The 17,819-nt window shown below is 43.0% G+C and overlaps 1 protein-coding gene across 2 annotated transcripts; it reads right to left on the minus strand.

The window, feature by feature from the left end:
- Nucleotides 1-1,428: 1,428 nt before the first annotated feature.
- On the minus strand, nt 1,429-16,434 carry aldh1l2 (aldehyde dehydrogenase 1 family, member L2). Of its 2 annotated transcripts, none has more exons than XM_083527945.1 (23): nt 16,323-16,434; nt 14,174-14,318; nt 12,252-12,486; nt 11,600-11,765; nt 11,421-11,522; nt 10,539-10,628; nt 9,125-9,259; nt 8,893-9,018; nt 8,699-8,790; nt 7,730-7,877; nt 7,535-7,654; nt 7,307-7,434; nt 6,991-7,141; nt 6,837-6,907; nt 6,642-6,747; nt 6,419-6,506; nt 5,126-5,219; nt 4,868-4,967; nt 4,644-4,742; nt 4,362-4,527; nt 4,168-4,273; nt 3,889-4,088; nt 1,429-3,024 (listed from the first exon to the last, which is right to left on the minus strand). In XM_083527945.1, exons 1-23 carry the CDS (start codon nt 16,356-16,358, stop codon nt 2,969-2,971), a joined length of 2,760 nt encoding a protein of 919 aa, XP_083384071.1. In that variant the 5' UTR covers nt 16,359-16,434; the 3' UTR covers nt 1,429-2,968. The 2 variants fall into 2 exon arrangements, with proteins under 2 accessions (XP_083384071.1, XP_083384070.1); XM_083527944.1 differs by having other exon boundaries at nt 16,210-16,396.
- Nucleotides 16,435-17,819: the final 1,385 nt, after the last annotated feature.

Consider the following 17,819-nt stretch of genomic DNA (forward strand, 5'->3'; position numbering starts at 1 on the left):
TTCAGGTCATATAGATCCAAATGGCGCTGGTACATCTCTAGATGGTTCGGGTTTTTGCGGGATCGACATCTACTTCTTCAAAGGTCCATAATCTTCATGAGGTGGGAGGTGACTGGAGCTGGAGCAACCTCAGGATGTCTCGGGATGGGGAGAGAAAGAGAAGCAGTGGAGAGGAATTAGCGTAGCTGCTGTTCATGATATTAACAGCACAAGTTGATAATGTGCATGTGATCAGATGTTCTGGAGCACAAGGTTGTGATGTGATGTGTGTGATGTGTGTTATGTGTAGGCTTTGCTAAAAAGATATGTTTTTAATCTGCACTTAAACTGGGAGAGTGTATCTGAACCCCGAACACTGTCAGGAAGACTATTCCAGAGTTTAGGAGCTAAATGTGAGAATGTTCTACCACCTTTAGTGGACTTTGCTATTCTAGGAACTACTAGAAGCCCAGAGTTTTGAGATCTCAGGGAGCGTGACGGATTGTAGCGTGTTAAAAGACTGGATAGATACATGGGAGCCAAACCATTTAGTGTTTTGTAAGTAAAAAGCAGTAAGTTGTAGTGGATTAGAAACTTAACAGGAAGCCAGTGTAGGGATGAGAAGATTGGAGTTATATGGTGATATTTTCTCGACCTTGTGAGAACTCTGGCTGCTGCATTCTGAACTAACTGAAGCTTGTTTATTAATGATGCAGGACATCCACCTAGTAATGCATTAGAGTAGTCTATTCTGGAGGTCATGAACGCATGGACGAGCTTCTCTGCATCAGATATAGATAACGTTTCTTATCTTAGCAATATTTCTAAGGTGAAAGAAGGCTGTTTTTGTAACTTGGTTTATGTGATTATTAAAAGACAAGTTGGAGTCTAAAAAAACTCCCAGGTCTTTTACTGTTGAACTAGTGGTTACAGAACATCCGTCTAAATGCAGGTTGAAATGCTGGAGCTTTTGTGTACTGGTTTTTGGGCCGATCTCCGTCTTATCAGAATTTAATAAAAGAAAGTTATGCGTCAGCCAGTCTTTTAATTCTTTAGTTGGTGGTAATCGGCTAACGTTAGCGCTATGGATTCTTTAGCATTTTGATGCATGCGTAAACTCTCCAGTACGGCTTGAGCAGCAACAGTGACACTGCGCTAACTCTTGTTTTTTATACCCCTTGACATTGTTGTGTATGTTTTCAAGTTTAATAAATGTTTAAAAAAATGCGCTCAAAGTGCACGTCCGAGACTAAACAAACATGCGGTCCGCCACTTAATACGGTCCTGAGGGAATTTAGATTGTGACTGAAATGTTCCGTGCGTAAAAAGGATTGCATTTGGTACACGTGTGCACTGAAAAATTCCAGTACGGACACGTGTACTGTTACACCCCTACCATGAAGATCTAATGAAGATAATTTAAAATGAAGAAGAAAGAAACAAGACACGTGATCCATATTCAGTTTATTGTTGATGGATAAAAAAACAGATATAATACTGTCAGTGTACAGAAGCTGTTTGATCGTATAAATACCGTGTTTCCTCACATCATGCACAGTTTGTACTGAAGGCAGTGTTGATTTGTTAATAAGTTGCCTACTTCATGTTCGGGTATCTTCAGGTGTGTCCCACACTGTAGCACATGGGTATAAATAAATACTGTTGGAGTGATAGTCTATAAGCAGTGTACATACGTAGAACATATGAACTTTTGGTTTTTATAGTGCTATAAATGAAAAACGCCACCCTGAAACGTGTGGGAAGTGGTAGCTCGGTAGTTTAGATTCCTACCTTCAGGTTGTGAGTTCAAATCCCAGCCTGGCCAAGCTGCCCTGGCTAGAACGCTGGGCAAAACCCTTTAACTCTCAAATGCATTTATATAAAATGAGACAGTTTGGGAAAATTGGATGGTAATTATGGTGCTAATTTATTGGTCTTCTACCCTTCAATAAGGCGCTTCATTGAAGATTCTCAAACGTAAGGGATGACACGGGTTTCACTTGAAATAACACGGGTTTTACATATGAATGTAATGAAATCTAGAGCAGTAGTTATAAAGGAGGTGTTGGTGATTGGACTCAAAGCCCCCAGAACTTAAACACTATGACAGACACTCAATTTTCTAGTTAGTGTTGACTGGTATTGGTTAAACATTTAATAGAATAGAGAACCAGACGAACTAAAGTGCCGCTGCATCGCTCTGCATTAATCCCACATGCACCACCGTCATGAGTATTCAGCTGGCATGGTGGGTAATGTAGGAAAATAGAGCAGCATTGTTTAAGCCAGAAAATCCTAAATATGCAAATCATTCAGGGTGGATTTTTCCTTTAAAACTACAGTAATACGTTTAATAACTCAAATGGTGTTTTGGAGGATTTCCAGCCTCGAGCTGGATTACATCACTCTGGCAACCCAGATTAAAAAAAAAAGTCTTGTGTATCTGTTCGGTCCAGAACGATGAGAATCCTTCGATATTTATTTAGAAAATCGCATTTGCCGATTCGAAACGTGTGGAATGCAAAGTTGAAAAATATAAAAGATGTATCATTTGTTTCGTTCTTAATAAAATAAGTATATTTGAATTGAATTTACATGCTCCGTGAGGTAGAAAGATTCGGTTCTTAAAATGCGCCAATGACGTAAAATAGCTTTCGAATATATTAAGAAAGGAAAAGCGCTGTGTGTAGATTTATGTGAGAGACGGAAAACCTTCTCGGATTAAATAAATAAAAACTGCAGCGTATTCTCCTTCGGATTCTGGCAGTGTCGATAATCTGCACCTTCGGACGCCGTACCGATTCATGGATCCAGATGTTGCCTCGGTGTTGTCGAGATCTGAAAAACTGTAGGCACAAAAATTGGAGTTGTAGCAGTGCGTTTTTTCTTTTTTTTTTTTCAAAACCGAGCAAGATGGCAGATGAAGCATGAGGCCTGCGTTCCCATAGACTGCCTGCCGAAGTCCAGCACAAAGTCCAGATGTTCTCTCTCAGTACTCTACTGTCACTGCTTTGGTCCGCAGATACTCATGAAGGGCTTCTTCTCCTATAAAACAGCCAGAAACACTCATTAATATGATTTATTTAAAATATATCACATATATAATCACGTGATCGTCGTGAGAAAACTCGCGATAAATCGCAACCTAATCGCACATTCGTATCTGTTCCGAATGCACCTTAATTATTAAATTAATAATAAACATGCGCATAGACAAATACGGATAATTTATGCAAATTTATGTTTATTCTTCTAAACTTTTTAAAGTAATTCCGGTGTTTTCGATGACGCAAATCATCAGGACACCAAACGGAACTTTTGCTCTGTTTCCACACGGACGGTTTTAATTGCCGGATCCGTGCGTCACGCCGGATTTCGGCACTCGTTATTATTTTTTTATTTTGACATCCCTGGACTGAGAAATGCGAAAAAGTTAATTGCTTGACTTTTTTTTTCTTTATTTTTTTTTTATTATAATTATTAACATTTGTAAACATCAACAGTTACATTTAAAAATAATTTTAAATAAAATAATATTTAAGTTAAAAATTAAATAGTAAATATAAAACAGTAACACTGCGCTATTTGATACGTCCCGGAAACGCGATTTTGTATTGCGCATGTGAGAAAATCTGTTTTTTTTAAATATTTTTTTAAAATTTAAATTTGAATTTAAGTTTAAAAAAATAAACAAAATTTTCGTTCGCTACCGAAAGTCCTGTACCGCACTAACATTACACCCCTAATGTATTTTTATACCACAGTGAAATCTCAAATGTGATTGGTCAGGAGTTACTTATGCACGTTCCTAGAACATCAGCTCCGACAGAAGTACGACTGACATCACAAGCTTATCTCCACACCAGCACCCCATCACTGACTCCTCCTCCCACAATACACTGCTCTTACCCAGATCTTTCCCGAAGCCGGACTGCTTGAATCCTCCGAACGGCGCCGCCACGTCCGTCTTGTTGTAGGTGTTGACAAACACGGTTCCAGCTTCCAGCTTCTCACTCACATACATGGCTTTGTTGATGTCTCGTGTGAAGACTCCAGACGCCAAGCCAAACTCTGTGTCATTCGCTCTGTTCAAGACTCCTTCTACATCACTGAGAGGAGAAGAGGTTTTGTTTTTTTCTTTCATTTTTTTTTTTAAGGATGGACGTTTCCTACAAGCTTAGAACTTACCCATCTTTAAATTTAGACACCACCATGACCGGGCCAAAAGATTCCTCTTTAGCGATGAACATGTGATCCTCAACGTCCGTGAAGACTGTGGGCTCCATGAAAAACCCTGCAGAGATGAACACAAAAAAAACGAGTCTTTGGTTCATGCTGCTGTGCTTCAGATACTGTTCATGTGAATGTAAATGAAATCTTACCAGGTCTGTCCACCTGCTTCCCCCCGTAAACGAGAGTGGCGCCTTCCTTCGCGCCGATCTCGCAGTACTCCAGCAACTTGTCGAGGTGGGCCTTGTGGTTCTGAGGGCCGTGATCTGTGGAGCGATCCAGAGGATCGCCGATATTCATTTTTTTGATCTCCTCAACCTTGGAAGGGCAAGTGGATTACTTTGTGAGATAACCCTTAATGTTAACCGACAACTACGGCAAACTTCTGTGAAACGTGTTTCTGGAAAAAATCATGAGCATGAGCTTGAACCCACCACTCGTCGGATGAACTCGTCATGAATGGACTCTTCGACAAACAGTCTGCCTGCAGCGATGCAGTTCTCTCCCTTGTTGAAATACACCGAGCTCATACCCTACACACACACACACACACACACACACACACACACACACACACACACACACACACACACGTCAGATAAGCCTGAGAATTGCTGTTCACGGTAATCTCGATCCTGTTGCGTTTCCTGGTTCTCACCATCCTCACAGCCTTGTCAATGTCACAGTCGCTGAAGATAATGAGAGGGGATTTGCCACCCAGCTCCAGGGAGACCTTCTTCAAATTACTGACTGCACAGCTGGAGAAGAGCACGATATCATGTTAACAGGCAGAACTTTAAAACTGGAGATGTTTCCTTCAGCGGTGTTGGTTGAGGTGACTCTAAAAACCGAAGCTCTTGAGCTGTCAGCATGAGGGTGTTCCTATTTAAGTGCATTAGTGAGCTATTTAACATACCTTTTCATGATTTGTTTACCGATTGGAGTAGATCCAGTGAAGCCCAGCTTACGGATATCAGGGTGATCAGATAACCTCTGTCCGACCATACCACCTAAAACAGATTTTTCATCATCATCATCATTAATGTCATTTTTTCAATAAAACTAATATCATTATTATTGTCATTATTCCAATATCTACTTCTTCTTTCTTCTTCTACCATTAGGGAGCGCCACATCTGCCTCTTTCACACCAACTACCTGCATGTCTTCCCTCACCACATCCATAAACCTCCTCCTTGTTCTTCCTCTTTTCCTCCTTTCTGGTGTCTCCATCCTCAGCATTCTCCTACTGATATACCCCATGTCTCTCCTCTGCACATATCCAAACATCTCAATCTCACCCCCCCCTCACCTTGTCTCCAAAACGTCCTACATGTGCTGTCCCTCTAATAAACTTATTTCTAATCCTGTCCATCGTCGTCACTCCCAACAAAAACCTCAACATCTTCAGCTCTGCTACCTCCAGCTCCACCTCCTGTCTTTTACTCAATGCCACTGTCTTTAATCCATACAACATCTCAGGTCTCACCACAGTCCTAAAAACTTTCGCTTTCACTCTCACAGATACTCTTCTATCACAAACCACTCCTGCTATCACTCTTCTCCACCCACTCCACCCTGCCTGCACTCTTTTCTTCACTTCTCTAACACACTCTCCATTACTTTACACTGTTGACCCCAGGTACCTGAACTCCTCCACCTTCTCCACCTCTTCTCCCTGCAACCGCACCACTCCACTGCCCTCCCTCTCATTCACACACATGTACTCTGTCTTACTCCTACTGACTTTCATTCCCCTTCTCTCCAGTGTGTACCTCCACCTCTCCAGGCTCTTCTCCACCTGCTCCCTACTCTCACCACAAATCACAATATCATCCCCAAACATCATAGTCCAGGGAGACTCCTGTCTGACCTCGTCCTTCAACCTGTCTATCACCACTGCAAACAGTAAAGGGCTCAGAGCCGATCCCTGATGCAGTCCAACCTCCACCTTGAACCAGTCATTCCTACTGCACACTTCACTGCTGTCACACTGTCTTCCTACATGTCCTGCACCACCCTCACATACTTCTTTGACACAGATTTAAAAAAATATATTTTCCAGACTTTATATTTTGTCTGTATTTACATTTTCGAAGCAACAGCTATGAGCTCAAATTAATATCACTGAAGTTTCAGCTCATACATTTGCCTTAATATATACTTTATAAATAGTTTATATATGGAGCAGCAGCAGGGGTGTGGTCACCTGATCCCGGTATGATATTGATGACTCCTTTCGGAATGCCTGCTTTAACGGCCAGCTCGGCGAACTTCAGCGCGGTCAGAGGCGTCACCTGGAACAATTCATATCAAGAGTTTTATTATTCCCCAAAAGTTTGGCCGCTTCTACAATACGACACAATCAAGTTCAAGTGTTCGGTTCCTGATCAATTAATCTAATCGCAGGAACACAAACTTTGTGGTTTTACCTGCGCAGGCTTTAAAACCAGGGTGTTTCCGGCTGCCAGACAGGCGGCGCTCTTCCAGGCCAGCATCATTAGAGGGTAATTCCATGGAATCACAATGGCACACACTCTGGTCCAGATCCACAGAAAGAGCAACCTCAGAGTTACTACAATTCATCCTTCGTGTTTCTTTTATTTTATACGCCAATATCTACTCACCCTAGAGGTTCTTTCTTAGTGAAGGTCAGGTTGCGGTTGGGTCGAGCCTGGTTGATGGGGATGGTCGTGCCCTGAGGAAGACGTTATAAAACGCACGTGTAAGATGTTCTATATTATCACGAGCGAAACCTAAAGCGTGGCCTCTCGTACGTACGTGGATCTTGTCGCACCAGCCGGCGAAGTATCTGAAGGTTTGGATGGACATGCCCACGTGAGTCTTGAGGGCGAGCGTGTACACGGCACCGGAGTCGACGGACTCAATAGTGGCCAGCTCCTCCTGATGCTCCTCCATGAGATCGGCCAGCCTGCACATATACACGGCAGGTATCTGAGGTGGCTTCCGAAATCGCTCGAATGAAACGTGGTGAACTGATTGACAAGTGAAAGGAAATCTAATATAACGTATTTTTTCCTTTCATTCATCAGCCATGTGGACATGAAGCACTTTTTGGAAATAAAGTATGATGTACTTGTAGAGAAGTCTGCCCCGGTCACGAGGGTTCATCCTGCCCCACGGCCCCGTCTCAAACGCCTCTTTAGCTGCAGCCACGGCTCTGTCCACATCAGCAACGGAAGCAAATGCCACCTTACAGATCACCTACAGGAGAAAATCAGAGAAACATCAACATTCAGAAAACATGAGGATATGTTGTGTAAGTGTGTGTGTGTGTGTGTGTGTGTGTGTGTGTGAGACCTACAGAGCCATCGGTGGGGTTGACGGTGTTATAAGTCTTTCCGTTCTCTGCATCCTCAAACTTCCCATTGATGAAACACTGGTGTGGAATCTTCAGCGTCATGTTATTGATGTCTTTTGTCGCCTGGAAACGGTGAAACGTCAGAACACGGATGTTTCTTGGTCACACGTCAGGATGAAGTTAACCATGGACACTTACGTAATCGATGACCAGCTCCTCCTCCTGGTCTTCTCCTCTCAGACGCCGGACAAACATCTGGATGAAGTCCTGGAAGGTAGTAGCCATGTAGACGTCCTCAGTCTGCAGCTGGACACCTGCACACTTCTGCTTGGTCTCCTCCACCAACCTGCCACAAAAAAACCACAAACAAAAAAGCTTCCTTAATCCTAAACCCATTTATTAATCCTAAACCCATCCCATTTAACTCCACCCCTCCACCGATCTCTCCATCCTCCACCGATCTCTCCATTCTCCTCCACTAATCTTTTCACCATTCCTCCACCGATCTCTCCACCCCTCCACCGATCTCTCCATCCTCCACCAATCTCTCTATCCCCCACCGATCTCTCCATCCTCCACCGATCTCTCCATCCTCCACCGATCTCTCCATCCTCCACCGATCCCTACATCCTCCACTGATCCCTACATCCTCCACCGATCCCTACATCCTCCACCAATCTCTTCATCCTCCACCGATCTCTCCACCCCTCCACCGATCTCTCTATCCCCCACCGATCTCTCCCTCCTGCACCAATCTCTCCATCCTCCTTCACTGATCTCTTTACCACTCCTTCAACAATCTCTCCATCCTCCACAGATCTCTCCATCCTCCTCCACCGATCTCTTTACCACTCCTTCAACAATCTCTCCATCCTCCACCGATCTCTCCGTCCTCCTCCACCGATCTCTTCACCACTCCTCCACCGATTTCTCCCTCCTGCACCGATCTCTCCATCCTCCTTTACCGATCTCTTTACCACTTCTTCAACAATCTCTCCATCCTCCACCGATCTCTCCGTCCTCCTTCACCGATCTCTTCACCACTCCTCAAATTATCTCTTCATCCTCTACCATTTATCTCTCCATCCTTCACCACTGATCTCTCCACCACTTCTTCACTGTTTCACAGCCAAATTCCTAAAATGTAAATGTGAAAACAGAACATACCTGACCACATCCATAGACGCAGCTCCAGACTTAAAGAAGTCGGTCGTGTCCTCAATCACTGCCACGTTACTCAAAATGCCCTTCCAGATCACCTGAAACAGATTACAGCATGTTCATTAGATGAAGAGTGTTTAATCATTCTTCTCTTGTACACACACACACACACACACACACACACACACACACACACATACCCGTATGTCCTCTGCCATCTTCTTCTCCTCCTCAGTGAGCTCCACACTGCTCGTTTCTCCTGATGAGAAGTACTTGGCAGCTGGAATCATCTTTCCGTCCTCAAACTGCAGACTTTTCACCAGTAGCTGCGCATATCAGCACGAAAGTGACTTCATTTCGAGAAACATGAAACGTGTTCATATTCGACGTGTTTAGAAAGCGTTCGTGCACGTGTGGATATGAGGGCGTTACCGCTTTCCCGTCGATGCCGAAGAGCACGAGGCCCGAGCTGGTGATGAGGCCGGGCTGAGACGCATCTTCTACCTCCAGGGGCTGACCTGAAGGAACTGGACCATTGAGCATCGATGATCCATACAGTGTCACTGGCTACACAACACACAACGACACGCATCTTATTAAATGTATATCAGGACAACGCATAAAAAAATAAATATCCCAGCAGGGTGGGTTTAATGGGAAACAGATTACATAGTGTATGTTCCTGTCAGAATTCTGGGGTTCTCTCAGGACCCTGATTATATTATATCATCTTTTGTCCACCAGAGGTCTCCATTACTCCCCTATGTTGTCCTCCACATGTTCACTAGTTAAAGTGGGGAGGTCTAACGTGATTCTATGCATTCTGAGTTATGTGCTGTTAAAAAGTTGGATTCTTAAGCTAAACATGAGGCCACACGTTTTCTAAAAAAAGATCCTTCCTGGTCCATTTTTTTCTCTCTCTCAAGTTTGGCTCCTCATGATGTCATGAAGGGCAGAATTCCTTGTATGGGCACTTTTCCCCCGGAAGAGCGAGAGCATGAGCCATGACTTGCTCGAGAAGAACGTATTCAGAAAGTGTGTTTTTTGAATGTGCGAGAAGAAGAACCTTGTTTGCCACTTAGACACATCCTGCTGTTGTTCTTCAAGTTCAATTTCAGGCTCGGGATCCGATTCTGGATCAGATAAGTACGTCTGAATCTAATTGTTCGTCAGAGTTTGTTTAAGACCATAAAGATCTTGTTCCTGCTCTATGAATAAGCGTCGTTGCAGCTCACAGTCGATCGACACATAAAAGCTCTTTAGCTCCGCCCATGCCACGCCTCCGGGAGCGTACGCCTGTATCTTTCCTTTAAGACTTTTTGGAGATATGAAGGATGCAATATTAGTGTGCTGGTACTCGAGATTAATTTGAGATTTGGCCGAAACTGTGTGTTATGTCCTGCGTCCAATTTCCACGTGTGTATTCACGTTAGCATGGTATATCTCTCTGTTTTTCCTTGGGAACCTCCTCTAGTAAACATTTTTGCTTTCCAATATTGAGTCTGTAAAGTGCTGTTTGTTTTGCTGAGTTTCTCTGCAGTTTTTCTGTATTTTCAGACTACAAAAAAAACCCTGACCCATCCTGAGTCTCTGTTCCTGAAGTTGTCCCTCACTGTGATTGCCGTCGTCCCTGATTTGAGTCCTGGTCCTCACAACGCTGGCAGGAACAGTTACATAACTACACTGCTAGAAACGATTCTCCAGTAGGTTCGGTGTATTTAGGCGAGCTACACGACGGTGTGCAGGCAGACGTTAGGTAAAATCTGATGGGATTTCCAGGACTAGACGCTGGTAATAATCGTGCATTTATAGCTACATTTACAACAGTGTGCAAAAGTCTACACACCTCTCCATTAACGAGGGTCCAGGCTCCAGGAACTTTATCATGGCCACGTATCCAGTTATGAATAACATTAGCAGGCTGAGCCATGTTCACCTAAGGAGAGAGGGAGAGAGAGAGAGAGAGAGAGAGAGAGAGAGAGAGAGAGAGGGAGAGGTGATGAGCTAAACGAGTCGACCCTCTGCACCTGTTACTTATTTCAGCCTCTAGTAACAGAAGTGTTACCACGGCAGCTGACATTCCAGACGCTGATCACTGAACTACAGAAACCCCGAGTGGTAGTTCCATCCCTCGGCTTCACTCATTCACGCTCTCTCTCTTTTTTGTTTCCGACCACACACACTCACACGTTTTATATAACAGGAAGCTGATTAGTTGTTGCATGTTGGTCACATTTTAGTCACATTTGTAGTTGTAATACAACAAACTACATTTCGCCAAAGAAACATTTCAATGAGCGAATTTAATAGAACAGAGAATTGAAGCCTGGATGTTTTTATTTTAGAGTTTATTTCCAGGACTTTTTAAGACCATGCGGAAACCCGGCAGGTCCCAATTTCATTCAAATACTGTGCTAGACCAGGTGTAGATGAAGCTCTTCCACCCAGAAAAAAGTAAGATCAGGAGGAACATTTTTTTTAAGAAACATAAAGGGAATATGTGCCAATAAAACCAGTGCTACTGGATATTTCTGCTAAAACTATTCTCCCATGCGATTAGGTGTCGTGTTTTTTTGCTGTAAGTAACCGAAATACGCAAATGCGTCACGTTTGAATAAACAGTAACCGCGAGCTCCTCGCCAGAAAGCGACGGCTATAAAACTGTGAAGCGAAGCTCTAAGATATTTCCTCCCCTCCGCGAGTCCATCTGCGAGTTAAGAGTTCTCACCCTGGCATTGGATTTCTTCTGGATGCCTTCGTAGCTCGCTCCCTCCTCGGGCTGTGGAATCCTGGGAGCTTTCCCGTCTGCAATAAGCTGCACTGCTTCCACCTGTTTAAATCCGTAGTACGTTCAGTAGGTTCAGTCTATCCGAGCGCACTTGACCGTTTAAAGAGATTTCGTCTTACCATGGCTTTGATTCCCTCCGGAAAGAGGAAACGGTTGTACAGTGTGTCCACAGTGTCATTAGGTTCCACTGGACATTCCTTCTGCAGCAGGATAGGACCAGTGTCCAAACCATCATCAGCCCAGAATATCGAGAAACCGGCTTTTTTATCGCCCTCGATCAGAGTCCTGCACATTCACACACACACACACACACACGCCTTTGTGTAAAATGACTGTGGAAGCATTCGCAGTAAATCAACACACGACAGCACTTTGGTGCAAATGATCAAATTAGGAGAAATTGGCGTTCGACCGATACGGATACAGATCCTGTAGGTGAGTTGGATCGTATTCGCCGATAACCGAATAATCAACTGAATTGTATTACAAAAAAAACCAACAATCAATTCAGAATGAAATCAGTATAAAAATATTCATTTATAAATATAATTATCTAAATGATTGATAAATGCATAAGCGATAAATACAGCGCTCTCCGTGCAGCGCGCGTACAAACAAACAACACTCAGTCAGTGATTCACCTCTAGAGGCCGCTCTCGTAATGACAGCCGAGCGGTAACCGGAAAAACTATCTGGACCGATTATTCTTCAAAACCGATCAATCGAATCGAAACAAATAGCTACAAATATATATAAACAAATGTCCCACACCAGTTGATGGCTGAAGCTCCTCTGTGTCTGGGCAGGAGAGACGGGTGGTAGATGATGGAGCCGTGCTGGGGATGGTCGATCACGTTCATGGGGATAAACTGGGAGCAGAAGGGCATGACGTTGAGTTCCGCACCCACGGCCTTGTAGGCGTCCACCACCTCGGAGATGGGCTTCCCCTTCAAACGCCAGCGTGGGAATTTAAACACCGGCGTGCCGTCCTTTTCCGCCACCACAGCTGATGAACAGGTTCAGTACAGTAACAGTTTTAGGTCAGATAAGGACACACAGTGTTGCTGTCTGATAAGAGAAAAGGAACGGTCGGGAAACCACCCTGGAACGAGGCTTCACTAGAAATGAAGTCTGTTTGATCCTAAAAGTAATTTTTTTTTATTTAGGTTGATGTTCCTTATTTTTTTTGTCATCTGCCACAATTATTGGGTATAAATATGAATTTATATGAGTAAATTATATGAGTAAATTCCATGGGGTATAAATTCCTAACAATGGGCAAAACCAGGAAAACATAAAAAAACAAAACATGAGAGCAATAATTACGGAGTTGAAGTCGAGGAAGACGACACGGGAGCTGGAGAACTGCACGAGTCAGTTTGCGTCTCGGCGTCAGAAAGTCCAAACTACAATAGAACCGTGTGGTTTTTGGAATTTTTGGATTTTTATGAGAGCGAATTATTGCTAATATTTAAAAACACACAAAAAAAACAAAAGGGTTTAAAGGTTTTAACAATAAAGACGGAGTGAAGGGAAACGGTATTTACTTGGTTTAAACTGATAATAAAGAGAGTCTTTGCCGTTTAATCCTTCAGAAAGTCAGCGACGAGTGACGGCGCCTCGTTTTCTCATCCGATCCTACTTTTTATACTTGTATACTATATACTTATATAATGAATATCTGAAAATCTAACATACGCTTCAGGATCACCCATGAATTATCGAGTAATTACAATAAAAATAATGATATAAAAGGTATAATATTATAAGAGTGAGGAATATGAGGACTTACTTTTACATGTAGGAAAGTGTGTGTGTGTGTGTGTGTGTGTGTGTGTGTGTGTGTGTGTTGTGTGTGTGTGTTTAATATATCAGACAATTTAGTGTTTTTCCTGCTTTTCTGTAAAACAATAAGACCCTTATGGAGAGGGCCAGCTGGTTAAACTGACACCAGCGACACCCAACCCCCCCGTTACACACTACACACACACACACACACACACACACACACACACACACACACTCACACACACACACTACAAACGTCTATTTACATTCTCACATGGAGCCTCATACTCGTCTTCTCTACACACTCCTGAGAAACATCTTCAGTTTAAACATCTAATAATTTAAACTATTAAAGATTAATTTGTTCTGCTTTTCCATGAAGGTGGTTCTAACAGGCCGGCTTTAGTTCACATTAAAGATCAGAAGAAGGATTTGTGTGAGTCTGGTGCTCACTCGTTTGAGTGTTTCAAGAATTTTACTTTAGTAGTTTATTTACATATTTTGTTATTTATTCACTTATTTATTTTGTCTCTTAATAAAAGATTTTCCCCCCCACCCCCACCCCCATAACCCCATTATACAAACTAGCAAGCACTGTTTTTCTTTATTCTTCTTTTATTAATATTATTATTATTATTATTATTATTATTACAATGCAATACAGTTTTTACATAAACATTTTCATTTAAACATGTTCTTTCATTATTCTTTTATTGATTATATTATTTATGTTATTATTATTGGTCTACTTGTTTATTTTATATACACATTTTTGGCCCTTTAATTCATTACTATTTGCACTTTTTCCTCCCAATTATACAATCTATCAATTAACCAATACAGTATTAAATATGAATAGGTTGTTAATGAGCTACTAAGCCCCGCCCCCTGGTGACGTCACTCACCCAGCGGGTCTGCCTTGCCATCCTTATCCGGGACAGTAAACACACCCACCACTTTATGACCCTGCTTCCTGAGGCTGGTGTACACTTCCTGTCCAAACAAGCTCTGACCAATGAGCGCGAGCTTCAGCTTATTCTGGTACTGAGTCTGTTGGGAGAAGAACAAAAGAAATCTGATGTTCTAGTAATTACTGTGTAGTAACGCTGTGTGTTCCTGATCGTGTGTTCCTGTGTGTGTGTTCCTGAGCGTGTGTGTGTGTTCCTGAGCGTGTGTGTTTCTGAACGTGTGTGTTCCTGTGTGTGTGTTTCTGAGCGTGTGTGTTTCTGAGCATGCGTTCCTGAGTGTGTGTGTTCCTGTGTGTGTGTTCCTGAGCGTGTGTGTGTTCCTGAGCGTGTGTGTGTTCCTGAGCGTGTGTGTTTCTGAACGTGTGTGTTCCTGTGTGTGTGTTTCTGAGCGTGTGTGTTTCTGAGCATGCGTTCCTGAGTGTGTGTGTTCCTGTGTGTGTGTTTCTGAGCGTGTGTGTTCCTGTGTGTGTTTCTGAGCGTGTGTGTTCCTGAGCATGTGTTCCTGAGCATGTGTGTGTTCCTGAGCGTGTGTGTGTTCCTGTGCATGTGTGTTCCTGAGCATGTGTGTTCCTGAGCGCCTGTGTGTGTTCCTGAGCATGTGTGTTCCCGAGCGTGTGTGTGTTCCTGAGTATGTGTTCCTGAGCATGTCTGTGTTCCTGAGCATGTGTGTGTTCCTGAGCATGTGTGCTCCTGAGCGTGTATGTTCCTGAGCGTGTGTTCCTAAGCGTGTGTGTGTTCCTGAGCATGTGTGTGTTCCTGAGCTTGTGTGTTCCTGAGCGTGTGTGTTCCTGAGCATGTGTTCCTGAGCATGTGTGCTCCTGAGCGTGTGTGTTCCTGAGCGTGTGTGTGTTCCTAATCGTGTGTGTTCCTGAGCGTGTGTGTGTGTTCCTAATCGTGTGTGTTCCTGAGCGTGTGTGTGTGTTCCTAATCGTGTGTGTGTTCCTGATCGTGTGTGTGTTCCTGATCATGTGTGTGCTCCTGAGCATGTGTGTGTGTGTTCCTGAGCATGTGTGTGTGTTCCTGTGCATGTGTGTGTGTGTTCCTGAGCATGTGTGTGTGTGTGTTCCTGATCGTGTGTGTGTTCCTGATCATGTGTGCGCTCCTGAGCATGTGTGTGTGTGTTACTGAGCATGTGTGTGTGTTCCTGTGCATGTGTGTGTGTGTTCCTGAGCATGTGTGTGTGTGTTCCTGAGCGTGTGTGTTCCTGTGCATGTGTGTGTTCCTGATCATGTGTGTGTTCCTGAGCGTGTGTGTTTATGCATCAGGGACCTGAAGGTTTCTCGACCTGATAACCTCGAAATGACGCCCAAGATAAGAGTCGGAAACGAGCAGGACAGATGTTTGACAAGTTGTGACGTCAGCGTTAAGGTTGCATTTATCAATTATAAAAAAACAAACAAAAAAAACAGTTATAAATAACACTTCAGTCATGTGATCTGCAGCCTCATTTCTCTCTGACACTTGCTGATGCAACTCAATGCATGAATTTCTGAGGCAGAGAGAGAGAGAGAGAGAGAGAGAGAGAGAGAGAGAGAGAGAGAGAGAGAGAGAGAAGGGTGTGTAGCAACGTGGCCACTGGTAGACCTGTACAAGATCTACAGAAGACACCAAAGCAACATGGAGAATCCATGACATCGACACACTGTGCACTGTAACGTGCGAGAAAAATGGAAATAACCCAGCGCGTGCACTATACTATGCCCGTGCACGTACCCCCTCTTTCTCACACACACACACACACACACACACACACACACTGAGTAAAAGGCACTAATCTCACAGCACCGACTGTCTTCTTTATTAACACTAATAACATCTCGTTCACGTGCACTAATGCTTTTCGCTGAACGCGCGCGCGGGCACGCGCACTTCGCCCTCTGCTCGTTTTTCATTCATTTTCAAAACGAGAAAAGAAGAACAAAAACACCAGTCAGTGTGAGAACAGGAACAGGCGCGTGGGGTTTTTTACTCACGGAGGACGTGGAGAATTTCCTGACGACCTTACAAACCGTCCACAACATGGCGAAGGAATAAAAGAATGAGTGAAATCGACGATAGTTTTTTTTCCCCTCAGAGATCTACACACCTGCTCGCGAGCGTTTGCGGTTTGGATCCGCCGCATCAGATTTATATACGCTGTGTGATCGTGCGTGCGCGTCACAGTTTGCGGACGTGCGCGCTCCCGCTTCGCAGTTGCACGTCCTCAGCTGACCCGTCCATTCAAACTGTGGAGTAATATATATATATATATATATATATATATATATATATATAGCCTAATTCTGTAATTAGACATAAAAAAAAATCAAACCTTTTTTCCCCTTTGATTTTCTTTTCCATGCATCCACATAAAAAGACTAGAAAATGACTCGTTTTTCTGTAATTTGGTTTTCAGGAGTATTAGAAAAAAAGTATTTTCCTTCTGGCTTCTCCCATTAGGGGTCGCCACAGCGGGTCATCCTTCTCCATACCACCCTGTCCTCTACATCTGCCTCTTTCACACCAACTACCTGCATGTCTTCCCTCACCATATCCATAAACCTCCTCCTTGTTCTTCCTCTTTTCCTCCTTCCTGGTGTCTCCATCCTCAGCGTTCTTCTACTGATATACCCCATGTCCCTCCTCTGCACATCTCCAAACATCTCAATCTCACCTCCCTCACCTTGTCTCCAAAACGTCCTACATGCACTGTCCCTCTAATAAACTCATTTCTAATCCTGTCCATCATCATCACTCCCAACAAACATCTCAACATCTTCAGCTCTGCTACCTCCAGCTCCACCCCCTGTCTTTTACTCAATGCCACTGTCTCTAATCCATACAACATCTCAGGTCTCACCACAGTCCTATAAACTTTCTCTTTCATTCTCACAGATACTCTTCTATCACAAATCACTCCTGCTATCACTCTTCTCCACCCACTCCACCCTGCCTACACTCTTTTCTTCACTTCTCTAACACACTCTCCATTACTTTACACTGTTGACCCCAGGTACATGAACTCCTCCACCTTCTCCACTAAGAGTTACTAATTACTGCTTATTACACATTTATATAAAGTATATAACATAATATATAATATATCTATAACAAGATAAATATATGATTATATAATAAATAGATATATTATTTATAATATGTAATATATCTATAAATTATATAATATAATAATATATAAACATAATATAATGAATTATAATTATATAATCGCTGATGATTTGCTTAATAGCTACTGCACATAATCGCTTCACAAAGCTTTATTTATTTATTTATTTATTTATAATTTTATATATATATATATATATGTTATTTACTGTCTGTCTGTCTGTCTGTCTGTCTGTCTGTCTGTCTGTCTGTCTGTCTGTCTGTCTGTCTGTCTGTCTGTTTGTGTTTGAATTTCCAGATCCAGTAATATGAACTCTACCTTATCTCTATAAGTTACAGTGGTTATACCAGGGGTTTGAAATGAGCACATGTTTACTGAATCCAAAAACTATTTCTTTCAGACTCTCAAATGAATTAGTGTCATTGATCCCCATAATCCCCCCAAAATATTCTTACTGTCACAAAACTCCACACCAGA

Source organism: Silurus aristotelis (genome assembly GCF_946808225.1).
Source record: "Silurus aristotelis genome assembly, chromosome: 24".
Lineage (NCBI taxonomy): Eukaryota > Metazoa > Chordata > Actinopteri > Siluriformes > Siluridae > Silurus > Silurus aristotelis.